The 23,468-nt window shown below is 51.5% G+C and overlaps 1 protein-coding gene across 3 annotated transcripts in view; it reads left to right on the top strand.

Annotated features, from left to right (window-relative positions):
• Nucleotides 1-5,363: 5,363 nt before the first annotated feature.
• The window catches only part of GIGYF1 (GRB10 interacting GYF protein 1), a 40,652-nt gene continuing 22,547 nt past the window's right edge, over nt 5,364-23,468 (top strand). Inside the window, exons 1-5 of one of the 3 annotated variants that reach the window (XM_077261523.1) lie at nt 5,364-5,705; nt 10,758-10,816; nt 13,483-13,535; nt 20,987-21,116; nt 21,203-21,298. In XM_077261523.1, the coding sequence (XP_077117638.1) occupies nt 13,501-13,535; nt 20,987-21,116; nt 21,203-21,298 (261 nt within the window). In that variant the 5' untranslated portion in view covers nt 5,364-5,705; nt 10,758-10,816; nt 13,483-13,500. The remainder of the gene's footprint in view (nt 5,706-10,757; nt 10,817-13,482; nt 13,536-20,986; nt 21,117-21,202; nt 21,299-23,468) is intronic. The other 2 variants (XM_077261525.1, XM_077261524.1) reach the window with 2 other exon arrangements.

Genomic DNA, 23,468 nt, shown 5'->3' with positions numbered 1-23,468 from the left:
CGCTGTAATCGCACTGACCCAAAGAATAAAAGTATTTTATCAATTTTACCACACGTGGAACGGTATAAATACCCGCAAAAAAGAAATTCATGAATAGCTGGTTTTTGTTCATTCTGCTTCACAAAAATCGTAATAAAAAGCGATCAAAAAATGTCACATGCCCGAAAATGATAATAATAAAAACGTCAACTAGTCCCGCAAAAAACAAGACCTCACATGACTCTGTGGACCAAAATATGGAAAAATTATAGGTCTCAGAATGTGGAGACGCAAAAACTATTTTTTTGCAATAAAAAGCGTCTTTTAGTGTGTGACGGCTGCCAATCATAAAAATCCAACATAAAAAGCGCTATAAAAGTAAATCAAACCCCCCTTCATCACCGCATTAGTCAGGGAAAAATAATAAAATAAAAAAAGGTATTTATTTCCATTTTCTCATTAGGGTTTGGATTACATATATGGTTGGGATTAGGGTTTCAGTTAGAATTGGGGGTTTCCACTGTCCAGGCACATCAGGGGCTCTCCAAACGCGACATGGCGTCCGATCTCAATTCCAGCCAATTCTGCAGTGGAAAGTAAAACGTCGCTCCTTCCCTTCCGAGCTCTGCCATGCACCCAAACAGGGGTTTACCCCCACATATGGGGTATCAGCGTACTCAGGACACATTGTACAACTTTTGGGGTCCATTTTCTCCTGTTACCCTTGGGAAAATAAAACAAAATGGAGCTGAAGTAAATTTTTTGTGAAAAAAAGTTAAATGTTCATTGTTTTTAAACATTCCAAAAATTCCTCTGAAACGCCTGAAGGGTTAATAAACTTCTTGAGAGTATGTGCACACGTAGAATGATCCTCTGCGGCTTTATCACAGTTTTACACCTGCGGTTTTCTATTATGGAGCAGGTGTAAACCGCTGTGGATTCCGCACAAAGAAGTGACGTGCTGCGGAATGTAAAGTGCTGCGTTTCCGCGTGTTTTTCTGCAGCACGTGCACAGCAGATTGCGTTTCCCATAGGTTTACATTGTACTGTAAACGCATGGAAAGCTGCTGCGGAAACACTGCGGATCCACAGCAAAATCTGCAGCGTGTGAGCACAGCCTGGATGTGGTTCTGAGCACTTTGAGGGGTGCAGTTTTTAGAATGGTGTCACACTTGGTTATTTTCTATCATATAGACCCCTCAAAATCACTTCAAATGTCAGGTGGTCCCTAAAAAAAATGTAAAAATGAGAAATTGCTGGTCAACTTTTAACCCTTATAACTCCCTAACAAAAAAAAATTTGGTTCCACAATTGTGCTGATGTAAAGTAGACATGTGGGAAATGTTATTTATTAAGGATTTTGTGTGACATCTGTCTGTGATTTAAGGGCATGAAAAGTCAAAGTTGGAAAAATGCGAAATTTTCGCCAAATTTCCGTTTTTGTTCACAAATAAACGCAGGTAATATCAAAGAAATGTTACCACTACCATGAAGTACAATATGTCACGAGAAAACAATGTCAGAATCACCGGGATCCATGGAAGCTCCAGAGATATAACCTCATAAAGGGACAGTGGTCAGAAGTGTAATAATTGTCGCCGTCATTAACGCGCAGACGTGGGGGTAACGGGGCTACGCCGCGGGGGGTAACGGGGCTACGCCGCGGGGGGTAACGGGGCTACGCCGCGGGGGGTAACGGGGCTACGCCGCGGGGGGTAACGGGGCTACGCCGCGGGGGGTAACGGGGTTACGCCGCGGGGGGTAACGGGGTTACGCCGCGGGGGGTAACGGGGTTACGCCGCGGGGGGTAACGGGGTTACGCCGCGGGGGGTAACGGGGTTACGCCGCGGGGGGTAACGGGGTTACGCCGCGGGGGGTAACGGGGCTACGCCGCGGGGGGTAACGGGGCTACGCCGCGGGGGGTAACGGGGCTACGCCGCGGGGGGTAACGGGGCTACGCCGCGGGGGGTAACGGGGCTACGCCGCGGGGGGTAACGGGGCTACGCCGCGGGGGGTAACGGGGTTACGACGCGGGGGGTAACGGGGTTACGACGCGGGGGGTAACGGGGTTACGACGCGGGGGGTAACGGGGCTACGCCGCGGGGGGTAACGGGGCTACGCCGCGGGGGGTAACGGGGCTACGCCGCGGGGGGTAACGGGGCTACGCCGCGGGGGGTAACGGGGCTACGCCGCGGGGGGTAACGGGGCTACGCCGCGGGGGGTAACGGGGCTACGCCGCGGGGGGTAACGGGGCTACGCCGCGGGGGGTAACGGGGTTACGACGCGGGGGGTAACGGGGTTACGACGCGGGGGGTAACGGGGTTACGACGCGGGGGGTAACGGGGTTACGACGCGGGGGGTAACGGGGTTACGACGCGGGGGGTAACGGGGTTACGACGCGGGGGGTAACGGGGTTACGACGCGGGGGGTAACGGGGTTACGACGCGGGGGGTAACGGGGTTACGACGCGGGGGGTAACGGGGTTACGACGCGGGGGGTAACGGGGTTACGACGCGGGGGGTAACGGGGTTACGACGCGGGGGGTAACGGGGTTACGACGCGGGGGGTAACGGGGTTACGACGCGGGGGTAACGAGGTTACGACGCGGGGGTAACGAGGTTACGACGCGGGGGTAACGGGGTTACGACGCGGGGGTAACGGGGTTACGACGCGGGGGTAACGGGGTTACGACGCGGGGGTAACGAGGTTACGACGCGGGGGTAACGAGGTTACGACGCGGGGGTAACGAGGTTACGACGCGGGGGTAACGGGGATACGACGCGGGGGTAACGGGGTTACGACGCGGGGGTAACGGGGTTACGACGCGGGGGTAACGGGGTTACGACGCGGGGGGTAACGGGGTTACGACGCGGGGGTAACGGGGTTACGACGCGGGGGGTAACGGGGTTACGACGCGGGGGGTAACGGGGTTACGACGCGGGGGGTAACGGGGTTACGACGCGGGGGGTAACGGGGATACGACGCGGGGGGTAACGGGGTTACGACGCGGGGGGTAACGGGGTTACGACGCGGGGGGTAACGGGGATACGACGCGGGGGGTAACGGGGATACGACGCGGGGGGTAACGGGGATACGACGCGGGGGGTAACGGGGATACGACGCGGGGGGTAACGGGGATACGACGCGGGGGTAACGGGGTTACGACGCGGGGGTAACGGGGTTACGACGCGGGGGTAACGGGGTTACGACGCGGGGGTAACGAGGTTACGACGAGGGGGGTAACGGGGTTACGACGCGGGGGGTAACGGGGTTACGACGCGGGGGGTAACGGGGTTACGACGCGGGGGGTAACGAGGTTACGACGCGGGGGGTAACGGGGATACGACGCGGGGGGTAACGGGGATACGACGCGGGGGTAACGGGGTTACGACGCGGGGGGTAACGGGGTTACGACGCGGGGGGTAACGAGGTTACGACGCGGGGGGTAACGGGGCTACGACGCGGGGGGTAACGGGGTTACGACGCGGGGGGTAACGGGGTTACGACGCGGGGGTAACGAGGTTACGACGTGGGGGGTAACGGGGTTACGCTGCGTCGGTCGCCTCGGACTGAATACCACAGGCCGCGACACCTCTCTATAGACCTTCCCTTTAACTTGGACGTCCAGGGCCACACACGGGTCACCACGACTTCCCCTGTAACCACCCGCGGTCCCAGCGGCGCCCACACCAGCTCCTGCCCACAGCCTGGGGACAGTGACCGTGCTGCTGCAGACACGAGCGGCGTTTCCCGCCCCGCACACACGGACTCTGCGCCGACAACACAAAGTAACAATAAAGTTGTTGAAGATTTAAAGTAAACAAGAGGAGCAGCCGCCTGGGAGTTGTGCGCAGTTTGATCACGTGATCAGAGGAGGGCGTGACCTGATTGTGGGAGACGACTCTCCATCTTAGTGGGCGGAGTCACCTCCAAGGTCACGTGATCCCTCTCCTCACGGCGCGGCCGCCATCTTGTTTTGGGATCCTCCGCACACGGAGGAGGGTGCGTGACGTGTCGTGACGTAACTGAGGCTATCGCGACTGAGGCGACACTGAAAATTACCTCCACACAGAGAGAAATACAGAGAGGGAGAGAAGAGAGCGACAGCGCGGCCTCTCCGGGAGTCACCGGCCCGAGAGCGTGAGCGGTCCGCGGCCTACTACCGAGCTCTGCCCGTGCACAGCGGCGACCGCTGAGGAGAGGAGCGGGCCCGGGGCACTGCGCGAGCCCGACACACAGCGCGGGCCCGGGGCCTGGCCGGGGACACACCGGACTACCGGAGAGGAGGCGCCCGGGACACACCGGACTACCGGAGAGGAGGCGCCCGGGACACACCGGACTACCGGAGAGGAGGCGCCCGGGACACACCGGACTACCGGAGCGGAGGCGCCCGGGACACACCGGACTACCGGAGCGGAGGCGCCCGGGGCCTGCACTACACCTAGGGGGCGGAATACACCTGCCCGGGGGCCTCCACTGCATATTGGGGGCCTGCACTGCATATAGGGGGCGTAATACACCTGCCCGGGGCCTGCACTGCATATAGGGGGCGTAATACACCTGTACGGGTCCTCCACTGCATATAGGGGGCGTAATACACCTGCCCGGGGGCCTGCACTGCATATAGGGGGCGTAATACACCTGTACGGGGCCTCCACTGCATATAGGGGGCGTAATACACCTACCCGGGGCCTGCACTGCATATAGGGGGCGTAATACACCTGCCCGGGGGCCTGCACTGCATATAGGGGGCGTAATACACCTACCCGGGGCCTGCACTGCATATAGGGGGCGTAATACACCTGTACGGGGCCTCCACTGCATATAGGGGGCGTAATACACCTACCCGGGGCCTCCACTGCATATAGGGGGCGTAATACACCTGCCCGGGGGCCTGCACTGCATATAGGGGGCGTAATACACCTGCCCGGGGGCCTGCACTGCATATAGGGGGCGTAATACACCTACCCGGGGCCTCCACTGCATATAGGGGGCGTAATACACCTACCCGGGGCCTCCACTGCATATAGGGGGCGTAATACACCTACCCGGGGGCCTGCACTGCATATAGGGGGCGTAATACACCTACCCGGGGCCTGCACTGCATATAGGGGGCGTAATACACCTGCCCGGGGCCTGCACTGCATATAGGGGGCGTAATACACCTGCCCGGGGGCCTGCATTGCATATAGGGGGTGTAATACACCTGCCCGGGGGCCTGCACTGCATATAGGGGGCGGAATACACCTGCCCGGGGGCCTGCACTGCATATAGGGGGCGGAATACACCTGTGTGGGACCTCCACTGCATATAGGGGGCATAATACACCTGTGTGGGACCTCCACTGCATATAGGGGGTGTAATACACCTACCCGGGTCCTCCACTCCCTATAGGGGGCGGAATACACCTGACGGGCACTGCACATAGGGGTGATATATTGCAGCAGCACAGTGGACCCTATGCAGCTGCCGTCCTGTGCTATGCGCCAGCAGTATATGCTATCTCCATAGTCCGGGCACATGTTTACACTGATCGGGGGGCTGTCACACACACGGGCTTGTGGGACCCCCGCAGCAATTACTACGTCTCTCAACACCCACTAATGCTAATGCTGCAGAAAGTTAATACATTGGACGGCGGCGCCCGCTCAGGGTGTTAACACGGACACACACCACAGAGACCAGCGCACCAAGGGCTGCCGGACCACACCACGTCCAGGAGAAAGGCAAGTGACCTGGGGGCGCTACAGGGTGGAAGAGAAGGCAAAGCGTCGTGTCTATATCACCTGTAGGGTCAGACCACTGTCACATTGTGGAAACGTCACGTTGTGTTAGTAGCTTTGTGAAAGGTCTAATGTTCTGTATTTACAGCTGTCTTTTACATATCCTGAGTTCCCTCCTGTATTATACTCCAGAGCTGCACTCACTGTTCTGCTGGTGCAGTCACTGTGTACATACATTACATTACTGATCCCGAGCTACATCCTGTATTATACCCTGGCAGAGCTGCACTCACTATTCTGCTGGTGCAGTCACTGTGTACATACATTACATTACTGATCCTGAGTTACATCCTGTATTATACCCCAGAGCTGCACTCACTATTCTGCTGGTGCAGTCACTGTGTACATACATTACATTACTGATCCTGAGTTACATGCTGTATTATACCCCAGAGCTGCACTCACTATTCTGCTGGTGCAGTCACTGTGTACATACATTACATTACTGATCCTGAGTTACCTCCTGTATTATACTCCAGAGCTGCACTCACTATTCTGCTGGTGCAGTCACTGTATACATACATTACATTACTCATCCTGAGTTCCCGCCTGTATTATACTCCAGAGCTGCACTCACTGTTCTGCTAGTGCAGTCACTGTGTACATACATTACATTACTGATCCCGAGCTACATCCTGTATTATACCCCAGAGCTGCACTCACTATTCTGCTGGTGCAGTCACTGTGTACATACATTACATTACTGATCCTGAGTTACATCCTGTATTATACTCCAGAGCTGCACTCACTATTCTGCTGGTGCAGTCACTGTGTACATACATTACATTACTGATCCCGAGCTACATCCTGTATTATACCCCAGAGCTGCACTCACTATTCTGCTGGTGCAGTCACTGTGTACATACCTTACATTACTGATCCTGAGTTACATCCTGTATTATACCCCAGAGCTGCACTCACTATTCTGCTGGTGCAGTCACTGTGTACATACATTACATTACTGATCCGGAGTTACCTCCTGTATTATACTCCAGAGCTGCACTCACTATTCTGCTGGTGCAGTCACTGTGTACATACATTACATTACTGATCCTGAGTTACATCCTGTATTATACTCCAGAGCGGCACTCACTATTCTGCTGGTGCAGTCACTGTGTATATACATTACATTACTGATCCTGAGTTACATCCTGTATTATACTCCAGAGCTGCACTCACTATTCTGCTGGTGCAGTCACAGTGTACATACATTACATTACTGATCCCGAGTTACATCCTGTATTATACTCCAGAGCTGCACTCACTATTCTGCTGGGGCAGTCACTGTGTACATACATTCCATTACTGATCCTGAGTTACATCCTGTATTATACCCCAGAGCTGCACTCACTATTCTGCTGGTGCAGTTACTGTGTACATACATAACTGATCCTGAGTTACATCCTGTATTATACCCCAGAGCTGCACTCACTATTCTGCTGGTTGCAGTCACTGTGTATATACATTACTGATCCTGAGTAACATCCTGTATTACACTCCAGAGCTGCACTCACTATTCTTCTGGTGCAGTCACTATGTACATACCTTACATTACTGATCCTGAGTTACATCCTGTATTATACTCCAGAGCTGCACTCACTATTCTTCTGGTGCATTCACTGTGTACATACATTACTGATCCTGAGTTACATCCTGCATTATACTCCAGAGCAGACACTCACTGTTCTGCTAGTGCAGTCACTGTGTACATACATTACATTACTGATCCTGAGTTACATCCTGTATTATACGCCAGAGCTGCACTCACTATTCTGCTGGTGCAGTCACTATGTACATACCTTACATTTCTGATCCTGAGTTACATCCTGTATTATACTCCAGAGCTGCGCTCACTATTCTGCTGGTGCAGTCACTGTGTATATACATTACTGATCCTGAGTTACCTCCTGTATTATACTCCAGAGCTGCACTCACTATTCTTCTGGTGCAGTCACTGTGCACATACATTACATTACTGATCCTGAGTTACCTCCTGTATTATACTCCAGAGCTGCACTCACTATTCTTCTGGTGCAGTCACTGTGCACATACATTACTGATCCTGAGTTACATCCTGTATTATACTCCAGAGCTGCACTCACTATTCTGCTGGTGCAGTCACTGTGTACATACATTACATTACTGATCCTGAGTTACCTCCTGTATTATAGTCCAGAGCTGCACTCACTATTCTTCTGGTGCAGTCACTGTGCACATACATTACATTACTGATCCTGAGTTACATCCTGTATTATACCCCAGAGCTGCACTCACTATTCTGCTGGTGCAGTCACTGTGTACATACATTACATTACTGATCCTAAGTTACCTCCTGTATTATACCCCAGAGCTGCACTCACTATTCTGCTGGTGCAGTCACTGTGTACATACATTACTGATCCTGAGTTGCCTCCTGTATTATACTCCAGAGCTGCACTCACTATTCTGCTGGTGCAGTCACTGTGTACATACATTACTGATCATGAGTTACATCTTGTATTATACCCCATAGCTGCACTCACTATTCTGCTGGTGTAGTCACTGTGTGCATAAATTACTGATCCTGAGTTACATCCTGTATTTTACTCCAGAGCTGCGCTCACTATTCTGCTGATGCAGTCACTGTGTACATACATTACATTACTGATCCTGAGTTACATCCTGTATTATGCTCCAGAGCTGCACTCACTATTCTGCTGGTGCAGTCACTGTGTACATACATTACATTACTCATCCTGAGTTACATCCTGTATTATACTCCAGAGCTGCACTCACTATTCTGCTGGTGCAGTCACTGTGTACATACATTACTGATCCTGAGTTACATCCTGTATTATACCCCAGAGCTGCACTCACTATTCTGCTGGTGCAGTCACTGTGTACATACATTACATTACTGTTCCTGAGTTACATCCTTTATTATACCTCAGAGCTGCACTCACTATTCTGCTGGTGCAGTCACTGTGTACATACATTACTGACCCTGAGTTACATCCTGTATTATACCCCAGAGCTGCACTCACTATTCTGCTGGTGCAGTCACTGTGTACATACATTACTGATCCGAAGTTACATCCTGTATTATACTCCAGAGCTGCACTCACTATTCTGCTGGTGCAGTCACTGTGTACATACATTACATTACTGATCCGAAGTTGCATCCTGTATTATACCCCAGAGCTGCACTCACTATTCTGCTGGTGCAGTCACTGTGTACATACATAACATTACTGATCCTGAGTTATCTCCTGTATTATACCCCAGAGCTGCACTCACTATTCTGCTGGTGCAGTCATTGTGTACATACATTACTGATCCTGAGTTACCTCCTGTATTATACTCCAGAGCTGCACTCACTATTCTGCTGGTGCAGTCACTGTGTACATACATTACTGATCCTGAGTTACATCCTGTATTATACTCCAGAGCTGCACTCACTATTCTACTGGTGCAGTCACTTCGTACATACATTACATTACTGATCCTGAGTTTCATCCTGTATTATACCCCAGAGCTGCACTCACTATTTAGCTGGTGCAGTCACTGTGTACATACATTACATTACTGATCCTGAGTTATATCCTGTATTATGCTCCAGAGCTGCACTCACTATTCTACTGGTGTAGTCACTGTGTACATACTTACATTACTGATCCTGAGTTACATCCTGTATTATACCACAGAGCTGCACTCACTATTCTGCTGGTGCAGTCACTGTGTACATACATTACTGATCCTCAGTTACATCCTGTATTATACCCCAGAGCTGCACTCACTATTCTGCTGGTGCAGTCACAGTGTACATACATTACATTACTGATCCTCAGTTATATCCTGTAGTATACTCCAGAGCTGCACTCACTATTCTGCTGGTGCAGTCACTGTGTACATACTTACATTACTGATCCTGAGTTACATCCTGTATTATACCACAGAGCTGCACTCACTATTCTGCTGGTGCAGTCACTGTGTACATACATTACTGATCCTCAGTTACATCCTGTATTATACCCCAGAGCTGCACTCACTATTCTGCTGGTGCAGTCACTGTGTACATACATTACATTACTGATCCTGAGTTACATCCTGTATTATACCCCAGAGCTGCACTCACTATTCTGCTGGTGCAGTCACTGTGTACATACATTACTGATCCTGAGTTACATCCTGTATTATACCCCAGAGCTGCACTCACTATTCTGCTGGTGCAGTCACTGTGTACATACATTACTGATCCTGAGTCACATCCTGTATTACACTCCAGAGCTGCACTCACTATTCTGCTGGTGCAGTCACTGTGTACATACATTACATTACTGATCCTGAGTTACATCCTGTATTATACCCCAGAGCTGCACTCACTATTCTGCTGGTGCAGTCACTGTGTACATACATTACATTACTGATCCTGAGTTACCTCCTGTATTATACCCCAGAGCTGCACTCACTATTCTGCTGGTGCAGTCACTGTGTACATACATTACTGATCCTGAGTTACATCCTGTATTATACTCCAGAGCTGCACTCACTATTCTGCTGGTGCAGTCACAGTGTACATACATTACATTACTGATCCTGAGTTACATCCTGTATTATACTCCAGAGCTGCACTCACTATTCTGCTGGTGCAGTCACTGTGTACATACTTACATTACTGATCCTGAGTAAATCCGCATCAATTCCGCAGTAAATCCGTCAGCATTGTTTCCTGTGTTTTGTGCAGAGATGCAGATTGTGTGCGGATAATTCCGCAGGCCAGTCCGCGACATGTTCACGCAGCCTTCGTGCGGTTTTTGTGCTGTGTCATCTTTTCCTCCCAGTGCAGCATCACTTGGAGGGTTCTGGATTCGGTCTCTTCCCCAGCTTGCTGACGGTTTCCTCTGTCTGTGCTCTGAGCCAATCACATCTCCCAACCTCTGCCCCTCCCCCAACCTCTGCCCCTCCCCCCCCATGTATCCAGAATTGCTGTGCTAATGGTAAACGTTTCCTCATCAGGTCCGATCGGCAGATTCATCCCATGAACAGAGATCGTTAACGGAGCATTCCACACACAGGTGTGTACGCTTGGGCGGAGCCTACTACTAGCCCACCTTATGTAAATGTACATCTTATGGTGTCTGGGGGCGGAGCCTACTACTAGCCCACCTTATGTAAATGTGCATCTCATGGTGTCTGGGGGCGGAGCCTACTACTAGCCCACCTTATGTAAATGTACATCTTATGGTGTCTGGGGGGCGGAGCCTACTACTAGCCCACCTTATGTAAATGTGCATCTTATGGTGTCTGGGGGCGGAGCCTACTACTAGCCCACCTTATGTAAATGTACATCTTATGGTGTCTGGGGGCGGAGCCTACTACTAGCCCACCTTATGTAAATGTGCATCTCATGGTGTCTGGGGGGCGGAGCCTACTACTAGCCCACCTTATGTAAATGTACATCTTATGGTGTCTGGGGGGGCGGAGCCTACTACTAGCCCACCTTATGTAAATGTACATCTTATGGTGTCTGGGGGCGGAGCCTACTACTAGCCCACCTTATGTAAATGTGCATCTCATGGTGTCTGGGGGCGGAGCCTACTACTAGCCCACCTTATGTAAATGTACATCTTATGGTGTCTGGGGGGCGGAGCCTACTACTAGCCCACCTTATGTAAATGTGCATCTTATGGTGTCTGGGGGCGGAGCCTACTACTAGCCCACCTTATGTAAATGTACATCTTATGGTGTCTGGGGGCGGAGCCTACTACTAGCCCACCTTATGTAAATGTGCATCTCATGGTGTCTGGGGGGCGGAGCCTACTACTAGCCCACCTTATGTAAATGTACATCTTATGGTGTCTGGGGGGGCGGAGCCTACTACTAGCCCACCTTATGTAGATGTGCATCTCATGGTGTCTGGGGGGCGGAGCCTACTTCTAGCCCACCTTATGTAAATGTGCATCTCATGGTGTCTGGGGGGCGGAGCCTACTACTAGCCCACCTTATGTAAATGTGCATCTCATGGTGTCCAGGGGGCGGAGCCTACTACTAGCCCACCTTATGTAAATGTACATCTTATGGTGTCTGGGGGGCGGAGCCTACTATTAGCCCACCTTATGTAAATGTGCATCTCATGGTGTCTGGGGGCGGAGCCTACTACTAGCCCACCTTATGTAAATGTGCATCTTATGGTGTCTGGGGGGCGGAGCCTACTACTAGCCCACCTTATGTAAATGTGCATCTCATGGTGTCTGGGGGGCAGAGCCTACTACTAGCCCACCTTATGTAAATGTGCATCTTATGGGGTCTGGGGCCGGAGCCTACTACTAGCCCACCTTATGTAAATGTGCATCTTATGGTGTCTGGGGGGCGGAGCCTACTACTAGCCCACCTTATGTAAATGTGCATCTCATGGTGTCTGGGGGGGCGGAGCCTACTACTAGCCCACAATATGTAAATGTACATCTTATGGTGTCTGGGGGGCGGAGCCTACTACTAGCCCACCTTATGTAAATGTACATCTTATGGGGCGGGGGCGGAGCCTACTACTAGCCCATCTTATGTAAATGTGCATCTCATGGTGTCTGGGGGCGGAGCCTACTACTAGCCCACCTTATGTAAATGTACATCTTATGGTGTCTAGGGGCGGAGCTTACTACTAGCCCACCTTATGTAAATGTGCATCTTACGGGGCAGGGGCGGAGCCTACTACTAGCCCACCTTATGTAAATGTGCATCTTATGGGGCAGGGGCGGAGCCTACTACTAGCCCACCTTATGTAAATGTACATCTTATGGTGTCTGGGGGGCGGAGCCTACTACTAGCCCACCTTATGTAAATGTGCATCTCATGGTGTCTGGGGGGCGGAGCCTACTACTAGCCCACCTTATGTAAATGTGCATCTTACGGGGCGGAGCCTACTACTAGCCCACCTTATGTAAATGTGCATCTTATGGGGCGGGGGCGGAGCCTACTACTAGCCCACCTTATGTAAATGTGCATCTTATGGGGCGGGGGCGGAGCCTACTACTAGCCCACCTTATGTAAATGTGCATCTTATGGGGCAGGGGCGGAGCCTACTACTAGCCCACCTTATGTAAATGTGTTCTCATGGTGTCTGGGGGGGCGGAGCCTACTACTAGCTTACCTTATGTAAATGTCCATCTTATGCAGTCTGGAGGTGGAGCCTAATATCCCACCTGGTGCTCACACTCATCCCTGGTGGGCGGCGCTTTATATTAACCCTCTGATGCGTGGGCTCATACCTTGTGTTTTGTGGGCGGAGCCTAATATTAGCCCACGTGTCCTCTCCTGAGTCAGGTGGGCGGAGCTGTGTGGCAGGCACATACGGGCCCACGTGGTGGAGGGCGTCCTTCTCCCAGTACATTACCAGCTTCCTCCCTGCTCTGAGCATGTGCAGTGTATACCGCTGTCCCGTCAGATCGTACAGAAGCTGCCAATAATCAGTGCCATGCTGGATTAACAGACTTGGGTCCCGATTGTCTGCAGCGTCTCACTGGTGGTCAGCGCTGTATCGCTGGTGGCCGCTTCCACCGCCCCTTACAGCAGCTTTGTGTTCAGTCGTCCAGTAATCTGACAGCGGGTTCCAGATCAGCAGTGAGATGTAACGAGACCCCCTGTTACAGCACTGGCGGGGTCTGCGGCTTCTGTCCAGGTTATTGTCAGTGAATGAGAACTTCCTGTGTACATCGGTTCACTCTGCGCCTTCTTGTCCCTCCAGGTACCTTTTCTTCACATCATGGCTGCTGAAACACTAAACTTCGGGCCGGAATGGTGAGTGCTGATGTCCTGCAGTAAGGGGCGGTCAGTGAGGATGCCCCCTGTGTGTAATGGTCAGTGAGGATGCCCCCTGTGTGTAATGGTCGGTCAGTGAGGATGTCCCCTGTGTACAATGGTCAGTCAGTGAGGATGTCCCCTGTGTGTAATGGTCAGTGAGGATGCCCCCTGTGTGTAATGGTCGGTCAGTGAGGATGTCCCCTGTGTACAATGGTCGGTCAGTGAGGATGTCCCCTGTGTATAATGGGCGGTCAGTGAGGAGGCCCCCTGTGTATAATGGTCAGTGAGGAGGCCCCCTGTGTATAATGGTCGGTCAGTGAGGATGTCCCCTGTGTACAATGGTCGGTCAGTGAGGATGTCCCCTGTGTATAATGGTGGGTCAGTGAGGATGTCCCCTGTGTATAATGGTCGGTCAGTGAGGATGTCCCCTGTGTACAATGGTCGGTCAGTGAGGATGCCCCCTGTGTATAATGGTCAGTGAGGATGCCCCCTGTGTGTAGTGGTCGGTCAGTGAGGATGCCCCCTGTGTATAATGGTCAGTGAGGATGTCCCTTGTGTACAATGGTCGGTCAGTGAGGATGCCCCCTGTGTATAATGGTCAGTGAGGATGTCCCTTGTGTACAATGGTCGGTCAGTGAGGATGCCCCCTGTGTATAATGGTCAGTGAGGATGCCCCCTGTGTATAATGGTCGGTCAGTGAGGATGCCCCCTATGTATAATGGTCTGTGAGGATGCCCATAAGAGGAAAAAAAAAAAAATCAAGACAAAAAACCATTACACAGGCAGAGATGCTTACCTGTCTGAGGCCTCCAACCAATTACACTAACCAAAGTGCAGCGGACCCAAGTTAAGATGGTGGATGACAAATGCACAGGTGCAATAATACCAATACTGCAAGCCAGCCTGTGAGGATGCCCCCTGTGTATGATGGTCGGTCTGTGAGGATGCCCCCTGTGTGTAATGGTCAGTGAGGATGCCCCCTGTGTATAATGGTCGGTCAGTGAGTATGTCCCCTGTGTAGAATGGTCGGTCAGTGAGTATGTCCCCTGTGTATAATGGTCAGTGAGGATGTCCCCTGTGTATAATGGTCAGTGAGGATGCCCCCTGTGTATAATGGACGGTCAGTGAGGATGCCCCCTGTGTATAATGGACGGTCAGTGAGGATGTCCCCTGTGTATAATGGTCGGTCAGTGAGGATGCCCCCTGTGTATAATGGTCGGTCAGTGAGGATGCCCCCTGTGTATAATGGTCGGTCAGTGAGGATGCCCCCTGTGTATAATGGTCGGTCAGTGAGGATGCCCCCTGTGTATAATGGTCGGTCAGTGAGGATGCCCCCTGTGTATAATGGTCGGTCAGTGAGGAGGCCCCCTATGTATAATGGTCGGTCAGTGAGGATGCCCCCTGTATATAATGGTCGGTCAGTGAGGAGGCCCCCTGTATATAATGGTCAGTGAGGATGCCCCCTGTGTATAAAGGTCAGTGAGGATGCCCCCTGTGTATAATGGTCGGTCAGTGAGGAGGCCCCCTGTGTATAATGGTCGGTCAGTGAGGAGGCCCCCTGTGTATAATGGTCGGTCAGTGAGGATGCCCCCTGTGTATAATGGTCGGTCAGTGAGGATGCCCCCTGTGTATAATGCAGGGCTGTGGAGTCGGTAAGACAAACCTCCTAATCCGACTCCACGGCTCCAACTCTTACATGGCTCATGTTTAAGTGATAAATTTCCTGTAGTAAAATGGTAACATCAGGCTTTTAATCATTATTATGATACAATAATCAAGCCATTTAGATAGAACATGAAATATATTTATTGGAATACCGCTTTAGAACAAAAAACTTTTGCATATTTACAATTTATTATACACTCTGCAGTTAGTAGAAGGAAGCTTCAGGGTGGCAGCGATATAAATGTCTTTTTAAATTGGAAGCTCTTGAAGGAGCATTTTTATCACTGCCTGAATATGCACTGATTTTGGGATCACAGCATTTGTTTTCATCTGGGTCACTTACAATACAGTTCCAAAGTTTAGGGTCACCCAGACAATTTTGTGTTTTCCATGAAAACTCATACGTTTATTAATCAATGAGTTGCCAAATGAAAGTAAATCTAGTCCAGACATTGGCAAGGTTCGAGAAAAAGATTGATAATAATCTGCTTCAAACTTTGCTTTAGTCACAGAATGCTCCTTTGCAGGAATTCCAGCATTGCAGACCTTTGGCATTCTAGCAGTTAGTTTGCTGAGGTAATCTGGAGACATTTCCCCCCATGCTTCCAGAAGCCCCGCCACAAGTTGGTTTGGCATGATGGGCACTTTTTGGCACCATACGGTCAAGCTGCTCCCACAACAGCTCAATGGGGCTGAGATCTGGTGACTGTGCTGGCCACTCCATTACAAATAGATACCAGCTGCTGCTTCTTCCCTAAATAGTTCTTGCATAATTTGGAGGTGGCTTTGGGTTATTGTCCTGTTGTAGGATGAAATTGGCTCCAACCAAGCGCTGTCCACAGGGTATGACATGGCGTTGCACAATGGAATGATAGCCTTACTTATTCAATATCCCTTTTACCTTGTACAAATCTCCCACTTTACCAGCACCAAAGCAACCCCAGACCAACACATTACCTCCACCATGCTTGACAGATGACGTCAGACACTCTTCCAGCATCTTTTCAGTTGTTCTGCATCTCACAAATGTTCTTCTGTGTGATCCAAACACCTCACACTTGTATTCGTCTGTCCATAACACTTTTTTCCAATCTTCCTCTGTCCAATGTCTGTGTTCTTTTGCCCATATTAATCTTCTCCTGTTATTACCCAGTCTCAGATACGGCTTTTTTCTTTGCCACTCTGCCCTGAAGGCCAGCATCCCAGAGTCGACTCTTCACTGTAGATGTTGACACTGGCGTTTTGCGTGTACTATTTAATGAAGCTGCCAGTTGAGGACCTGTGAGGCGTCAATTTCTCAAACTACAGACTAATGTACTTGTTGCTCAGTTGTGCAGCGCGGCCTCCCACTTCTCTGTCTACTCTGGTTAGAGCCTGTTTGTGCTCTCCTCTGAAGGGAGTAGGACACACCGTTGTAGGAAATCTTCAGTTTCTTGGCAATTTCTTGCATGGAATAGTATTCATTTCTAAGAACAAGAATAGGCTGTCGAGTTTCACATGAAAGTTATCTTTTTTCTGGCCATTTTGAGAGTTTAATGGAACCAACAAATATAATGCTCCAGATTCTCAACTAGCTCAAAGGAAGGTCAGGTTTATAGGTTCTCTAATCAACCAAACTGTGCTAATTTACTTGCACAAGGGTTTTCAAGGGTATTCTAACCATCCATTATCCTTCTTACACAGTTAGCTAACACAAAGTACCATAAGAACACTGGAGTGATGGTTGTTGGAAATGGGCCTCTATACAACTATGAAGATATTGCATTACAAACCAGACGTCTGCAGCTAGAATAGTCATTTACCACATTAAACAATGTAGAGAGTGTATTTCTGAATCATTTAATGTTAGTGTCACGGATTCCTACTCCGTGGTGTCACTAATTCGTCACGTGTCCGCTCTCACATTTGACTTGGGGTTGCGCCTGCAAGGGTTAATCTATTTCCCCTCTCTGTCCAGCATTCAACCTCTGTCCTATGCTGTAATGGGAGCATAAATCACACGCCGACCCAGGCCACACACCCGCTCATACACGCTGCCACCACTCACCGAATACATGGGCGATGAGTCCAGGACTATTAATACTAATAATGTCTACCACTCATAAGGCTCGCACACCTTAGGCTATGGATTCTTTTAGAACATTCAAGGTTCAACTTGTTAAAGTTTTATACTTTTAATAGCAAAAGTTTCAGTGCTTACAGTAAGAAAAAGGTATAAAAATCTGATAATCAAAAGACATACAACTTATGCAAAACAGTATAAAAATAAAGAGGCGAAACTTACAGAAATCATCTAACTGGTAGTCTGCTTTCTGCTCCCTGAGGGTAGGACGAATGTAGATTGGATCACGCCAGCTTCTCAAGCCACCCCCATTATGTGAACACAATTCTCTGTATACATCCATAATTTATAGCTTGGTCTGGAGGTCAGGTTTCTAGACCGCCCCCTCAGGTTAATATCATTGCTGGCTTTTTGATTGGGCCACGGCCGCGCCCCCCAATGAATATATTAATTTTCTCTTGAGACACCCTGTATAAAGGTTCTCACGGATAGATACCCTCAGGCCGCAATTAACATCTCCCCTCCAAGACCCAGGAGGTGCCAAATGTTACCTTTCTGCTTAAGGTACCTTCACACTAAGCGACTTTGCAGCGAGAACGACGACGATCCGTGACGTTGCAGCGTCCTGGATAGCGATCTCCTTGTGTTTGACACGCAGCAGCGATCTGGATCCCGCTGTGATATCGCTGGTCGGAGCTAGAAGTCCAGAACTTTATTTCGTCGCTGATCACCCGCTGTCATCGCTGGATCGGTGTGTGTGACACCGATCCAGCGATGTGTTCACTTGTAACCAGGGTAAATATCGGGTTACTAAGCGCAGGGCCGCGCTTAGTAACCCGATATTTACCCTGGTTACCATTGTAAAAGTGAAAAAAAACCACTACATACTCACCTTCTGATGTCTGTCACGTCACCGCTGCTGCCGGCGCTGACACATTCAGTCAGTGCAGGAAGCTCTCGGCAGCAGCGCATAACCCTGTGGACGCCGGGGGACATGACAGACATCAGAAGGTGAGTATGTAGTGTTTTTTTTTTTTTTTTTACTTTTACAATGGTAACCAGGGTAAATATCGGGTTACTAAGCGCGGCCCTGCGCTTAGTAACCCGATGTTTACCCTGGTTACCCGGGTGCTGCAGGGGGACTTCGGCATCGTTGAAGACAGTTTCAACGATGCCGAAGTCGTTCCCCTGATCGTTGGTCGCTGGAGAGAGCTGTCTGTGTGACAGCTCCCCAGCGACCACACAACGACTTACCAACGATCGCATCGCTGGTCGTGATCGTTGGTAAGTCGTTTAGTGTAACGGTACCCTTAGTCCTAGCTAGACCTCCTGGTGAGATTTGGAGACCGAGTCTACTTGTCCCAGGGAAGTACATATTAACACCTGGGTGCGACTTACAGCTTTCAAGACAGATGTTACATTTGCCAGTAACACATAGTCCACTGCACATGTATACACATTTCACCACAGTGAGCTTCACTGGAATAAACTGTGCTTTTCTTTCAAAAATAAGGACATTTCTAAGTGACCCTAAACTTTGGAACGGTAGTGTATACACTGACACAAAATGTTATTTTTATCTTGTCACTGTGGAATGCTCAAATACAGAAGACTTCATAAGCGGCTTCTTAGACATTTTGTAATTATGTAAATCCGCTCTCAAAATAATTTGGTCCTGTAAAAAATTAAGGTATATTGTAATACTTGTAAGAATATGGAATCATGCAGTGTATAATTTAGGAGAGAAATAAAGCAATCTTCGCATAAATCAATAGGACAGATAAATATAAAGTTTGTAAAATCTGTTGTTGGCTTTACTCTGAAATTTCAGTGTCAGGCTTGTCTCGGGGTACAGCTCACTGAATGTTTCACATCTTTATTCACAGTCTATGAAGAGGGGAGGAGGGAGGGAGCATGTCTGTGCTGAATCATATTCCAGAACACACACGTCCTCATCGATTGTTACTGTATTTCTGAATTTGAGATCTTAGAAAAGTTTTCCCCTTATATTCTATGTATAGGGTATATAAGTCATCAGAGCAGCTAATTTCTCCAAACATGCGCTAAGAGGAAAAACAAACTAAAACATCAAGAATACAGAGACAACATACACTGGACTTTTGCACAGTTTATTGAAAGTTTAGAGATGCTTTAAGAATTACTTGCCTTAATCCTGCTTTCCTGTTCACTCCAGAACTTCTGAGATTAATGCAGGCATTCCTTCCTGTGTGTTTGTTTTCCCTTATCTGTAGAGGAGCTTCACTACTTATCATGAATATAAACTGCAGCACAGATTCATCTCGGCTAAAAGTCTAGACCTTAGATCAGGAATAGGAGAGAAATTTATGGGACATTTCGTAACTTTCCCAAATTCTTATGAAAAAAATATTCCCCACAAACTGCATTGAACTACTGTACCCAATTTACTATATATTTTAGGAGTTTGAGTCGGTCCATTTTATACCGACTCCAGCTCCAACTCCACCAAAATGGGCTCTGATTCCACGACTTCCTATAATGGTCGGTCAGTGAGGATGCCCCCTGTGTATAATGGTCAGTCAGTGAGGATGTCCCCTGTGTATAATGGTCAGTGAGGAGGCCCCCTGTGTATAATGGTCGGTCAGTGAGGATGTCCCCTGTGTGTAATGGTCAGTGAGGAGGCCCCCTGTGTATAAAGATCGATCTGTGAGTATGCCCCCTGTGTGTAATGGTCACAGAGGATGTTTCCCTGTGTATAATGGTCGGTCAGTGAGGATGCCCCCTGTGTATAATGGTCGGTCAGTGAGGATGTCCCCTGTGTATAATGGTGGGTCAGTGAGGATGTCCCCTGTGTGTAATGGTCGGTCAGTGAGGAGGCCCCCTGTGTATAATGGTCGGTCAGTGAGGAGGCCCCCTGTGTATAACGGTCAGTCAGTGAGGATGTCCCCTGTGTATAATGGTGGGTCAGTGAGGATGTCCCCTGTGTATAATGGTGGGTCAGTGAGGATGTCCCTTGTGTGTAATGGTCGGTCAGTGAGGAGGCCCCCTGTGTATAATGGTGGGTCAGTGAGGAGGCCCTGTGTATAATGGTGGGTCAGTGAGGATGTCCCCTGTGTGTAATGGTCGGTCAGTGAGGATGTCCCCTGTGTATAATGGTGGGTCAGTGAGGATGTCCCTTGTGTGTAATGGTCGGTCAGTGAGGAGGCCCCCTGTGTATAATGGTGGGTCAGTGAGGATGTCCCCTGTGTGTAATGGTCGGTCAGTGAGGATGCCTCTTTTACAGGGTCCTTCCCTAGATCTATGTATTTGTAGTGTAAGTGTGTTGATATACTACAGCCGTCTTTTCGGGGTCCAGCTCTGCCCCTCTTCTCAATGACAACACTGACTCTCGGGGGGGGGGGGGGGCTTTCTGCGGAGCCCCGGGGGGGTGGTAGTTCTCTGCGGATTCTCTTCTCGGGGGCGTTCTGCGGAGTCTCGGGGGGGGGGGGGGGGTGTTTTCTCTGCGGAGGGTTGGGGGGGGGGCGCTCTGTGGAGCTGGTTGTTTTCTCTGCGGATTCTCGTGGGGCGCTCTGCACCGCCGTCACTGCTGAACGGAGCTAGATCCTCGAGAAGACTCGGGCAGGTCAGTATATGAACACATACTCTGATCTGGGGAGTTGGTGGGAGGCTCCTCTAACATTGGGTTCAAGCCCTTGAAGGTGACATATAGTAATCCTCAGTTTTTTTCTTTTTTTCCCCCCAGGCTTCGTGCACTATCCAGTGGGGGGTCCATTGCTTCCCCTCCTCCTTCCCCCGCTATGCCAAAGTATAAACTGGCGGAGTATCGCTATGGACGAGAGGAGATGTTGGCACTTTATATAAAAGAGAACAAGGTGGGCACTCCGTCATGGCAGCGGTGTATTGTGTGTCATGTGACAATAGCCCTAGTTGATCGAGGGTCTCTCCTTCCTCTCTGCAGGTTCCGGAAGAAATGCAGGATAAGGAGTTTGCTGTGATCCTGAACGAGGAGCCATTGCAGCCCCTCGCCCTACTGCCGCTGACCGAGGAGGAGCAGGTACAGATGATGGGCCAGTATCCTGATCAGCTGTTCCTGCACCAACCTCACCACTTCTCTCTGCCCCCTTCTTCTCCCTCCCTATAGTCTTTCTCGCGCTGCCACCGCCCTTCACCACCAGTCTCTCGTGCTGCCCCCTCTCTATAGCTCCACCACCGCCCTTCACCACCAGTCTCTCTATAGCCCTGCAGCCGCCCTTCACCACTAGTCTCTCTCTCGCCGCCCCCTCTCTATAGCCCCGCCTCCGCCCTTCACCACTGGTCTCTAGCCACCCCTTCTCTCTCGCCGCCCCCTCTCTATAGCCCCGCCGCCGCCCTTCACCACTAGTCTCTCTCTCTCGCCGTCCCCTCTCTATAGCCCCGCCTCCGCCCTTCACCACTGGTCTCTAGCCACCCCTTCTCTCTCGCCGCCCTCTCTATAGTTCCACCGCCGCCCTTCACCACTGGTCTCTCTCGCCTCCCCTTCTCTCTTGCCACCCCTTCTATATGGCCCTTCACCACTAGTCTCTCGCCGCCCTCTCTCTATAGCCCCTTCGCCACTGGTCTCTCTCGCCACCCCCTCTGTATGGCCCTGCTGCCGCCCTTCACCACTGGTCTCTCTCGCCACCCCTTCTCTCTCGCTGCCCCCTCTCTATAGCCCCACTGCCGCCCTTCACCACTGGTCTCTCTCGCCGCCCCTTCTCTCTCTCTCGATGCCCACTCTCTATACGCCCACTGCCGCCCTTCACCACTGGTCTATCTGTCGCCGCCCCTTCTCTAGCCCTGCTGCCACCCTTCACCACTAGTCTCTCGCCGCCCCTTCTCTCTCGCCGCCCTCTCTATAGCCCCTTCACCACTGGTCTCTCTCGCCGCCCCCTCTGTATGGCCCTGCTGCCGCCCTTCACCACTGGTCTCTCTCGCCGCCCCTTCTCTCTCTCGCCACCCCATCTGTATAGCCCCGCTGCCGCCCTTCACCACTGGTCTCTCTCGCCGCCCCTTCTTTCTCGCCACCCCCTCTATAGCCACGCCACAACCCTTCACCACTAGTCTCTCTAGCCGCCCCTTCTCTCTTGCCGCCCCCTCTCTATAGCCCCGCCGCCGCCCTTCACCACTAGTCTCTAGCCGCCCCTTCTCTCTCGCCACCCTCTCTCTCTAGCCCCGCCGCCGCCCTTCACCACTGGTCTCTCTCGCCGCCCCTTCTCTCTCTCGCCACCCCATCTGTATAGCCCCGCTGCCGCCCTTCACCACTGGTCTCTCTCGCCGCCCCTTCTCTCTCACCGCCCCCTCTCTATAGGCCCGCTGCCTCCCTTCACCACTAGTCTATCTCTCGCCGCCCCCTCTCTATAGCCCAGCTGCCGCCCTTCACCACTGGTCTCTCTCGCCGCCCCTTCTCTCTCTCGCCGCCCCCTCTCTATAGGCCCGCTGCCGCCCTTCACCACTGGTCTCTCTCGCCGCCCCTCTCTATAGGCCCGCTGCCGCCCTTCACCACTAGTCTCTCTCTCGCCGCCCCTTCTCTCTCTCACCACCCCATCTCTATAGCCCCGCCGCCGCCCTTCACCACTGGTCTCCCTCGCCGCCCCTTCTCTCTCTCACCGCCCCCTCTCTATAGGCCCGCTGCCGCCCTTCACCACTGGTCTCTCTCGCCGCCCCTTCTCTCTCTCGCCGCCCCTCTCTATAGACCCGCTGCCGCCCTTCACCACTGGTCTCTCTCGCCCCCCCCCCCGTCTCTATAGCCCCGCCGCCGCCCTTCACCACTGGTCTCTCTCGCCACCCCTTCTCTCTCACCGCCCGCTGCCGCCCTTCACCACTGGTCTCTCTCGCCGCCTCTTCTCTCTCACCGCCCCTCTCTATAGGCCCGCCGCCGCCCTTCACCACTGGTCTCTCTCGCCACCCCTTCTCTCTCTCGCCGCCCCTCTCTATAGCCCCGCCGCCGCCCTTCACCACTGGTCTCTCTCGCCACCCCTTCTCTCTCACCGCCCGCTGCCGCCCTTCACCACTGGTCTCTCTCGCCGCCTCTTCTCTCTCTCACCGCCCCTCTCTATAGGCCCGCCGCCGCCCTTCACCACTGGTCTCTCTCGCCGCCCCTTCTCTCTCTCGCCGCCCCTCTCTATAGACCCGCTGCCGCCCTTCACCACTGGTCTCTCTCGCCGCCCCTTCTCTCTCACCGCCCCCTCTCTATAGGCCCGCTGCCT

The sequence above is a fragment of the Ranitomeya variabilis genome, chromosome 5, assembly GCF_051348905.1.
Source record: "Ranitomeya variabilis isolate aRanVar5 chromosome 5, aRanVar5.hap1, whole genome shotgun sequence".
Classification (NCBI taxonomy): domain Eukaryota; kingdom Metazoa; phylum Chordata; class Amphibia; order Anura; family Dendrobatidae; genus Ranitomeya; species Ranitomeya variabilis.
The sequence above is the reverse complement of the archived record's forward strand: the minus strand, read 5'-3'. Positions and strand labels throughout refer to the sequence as shown.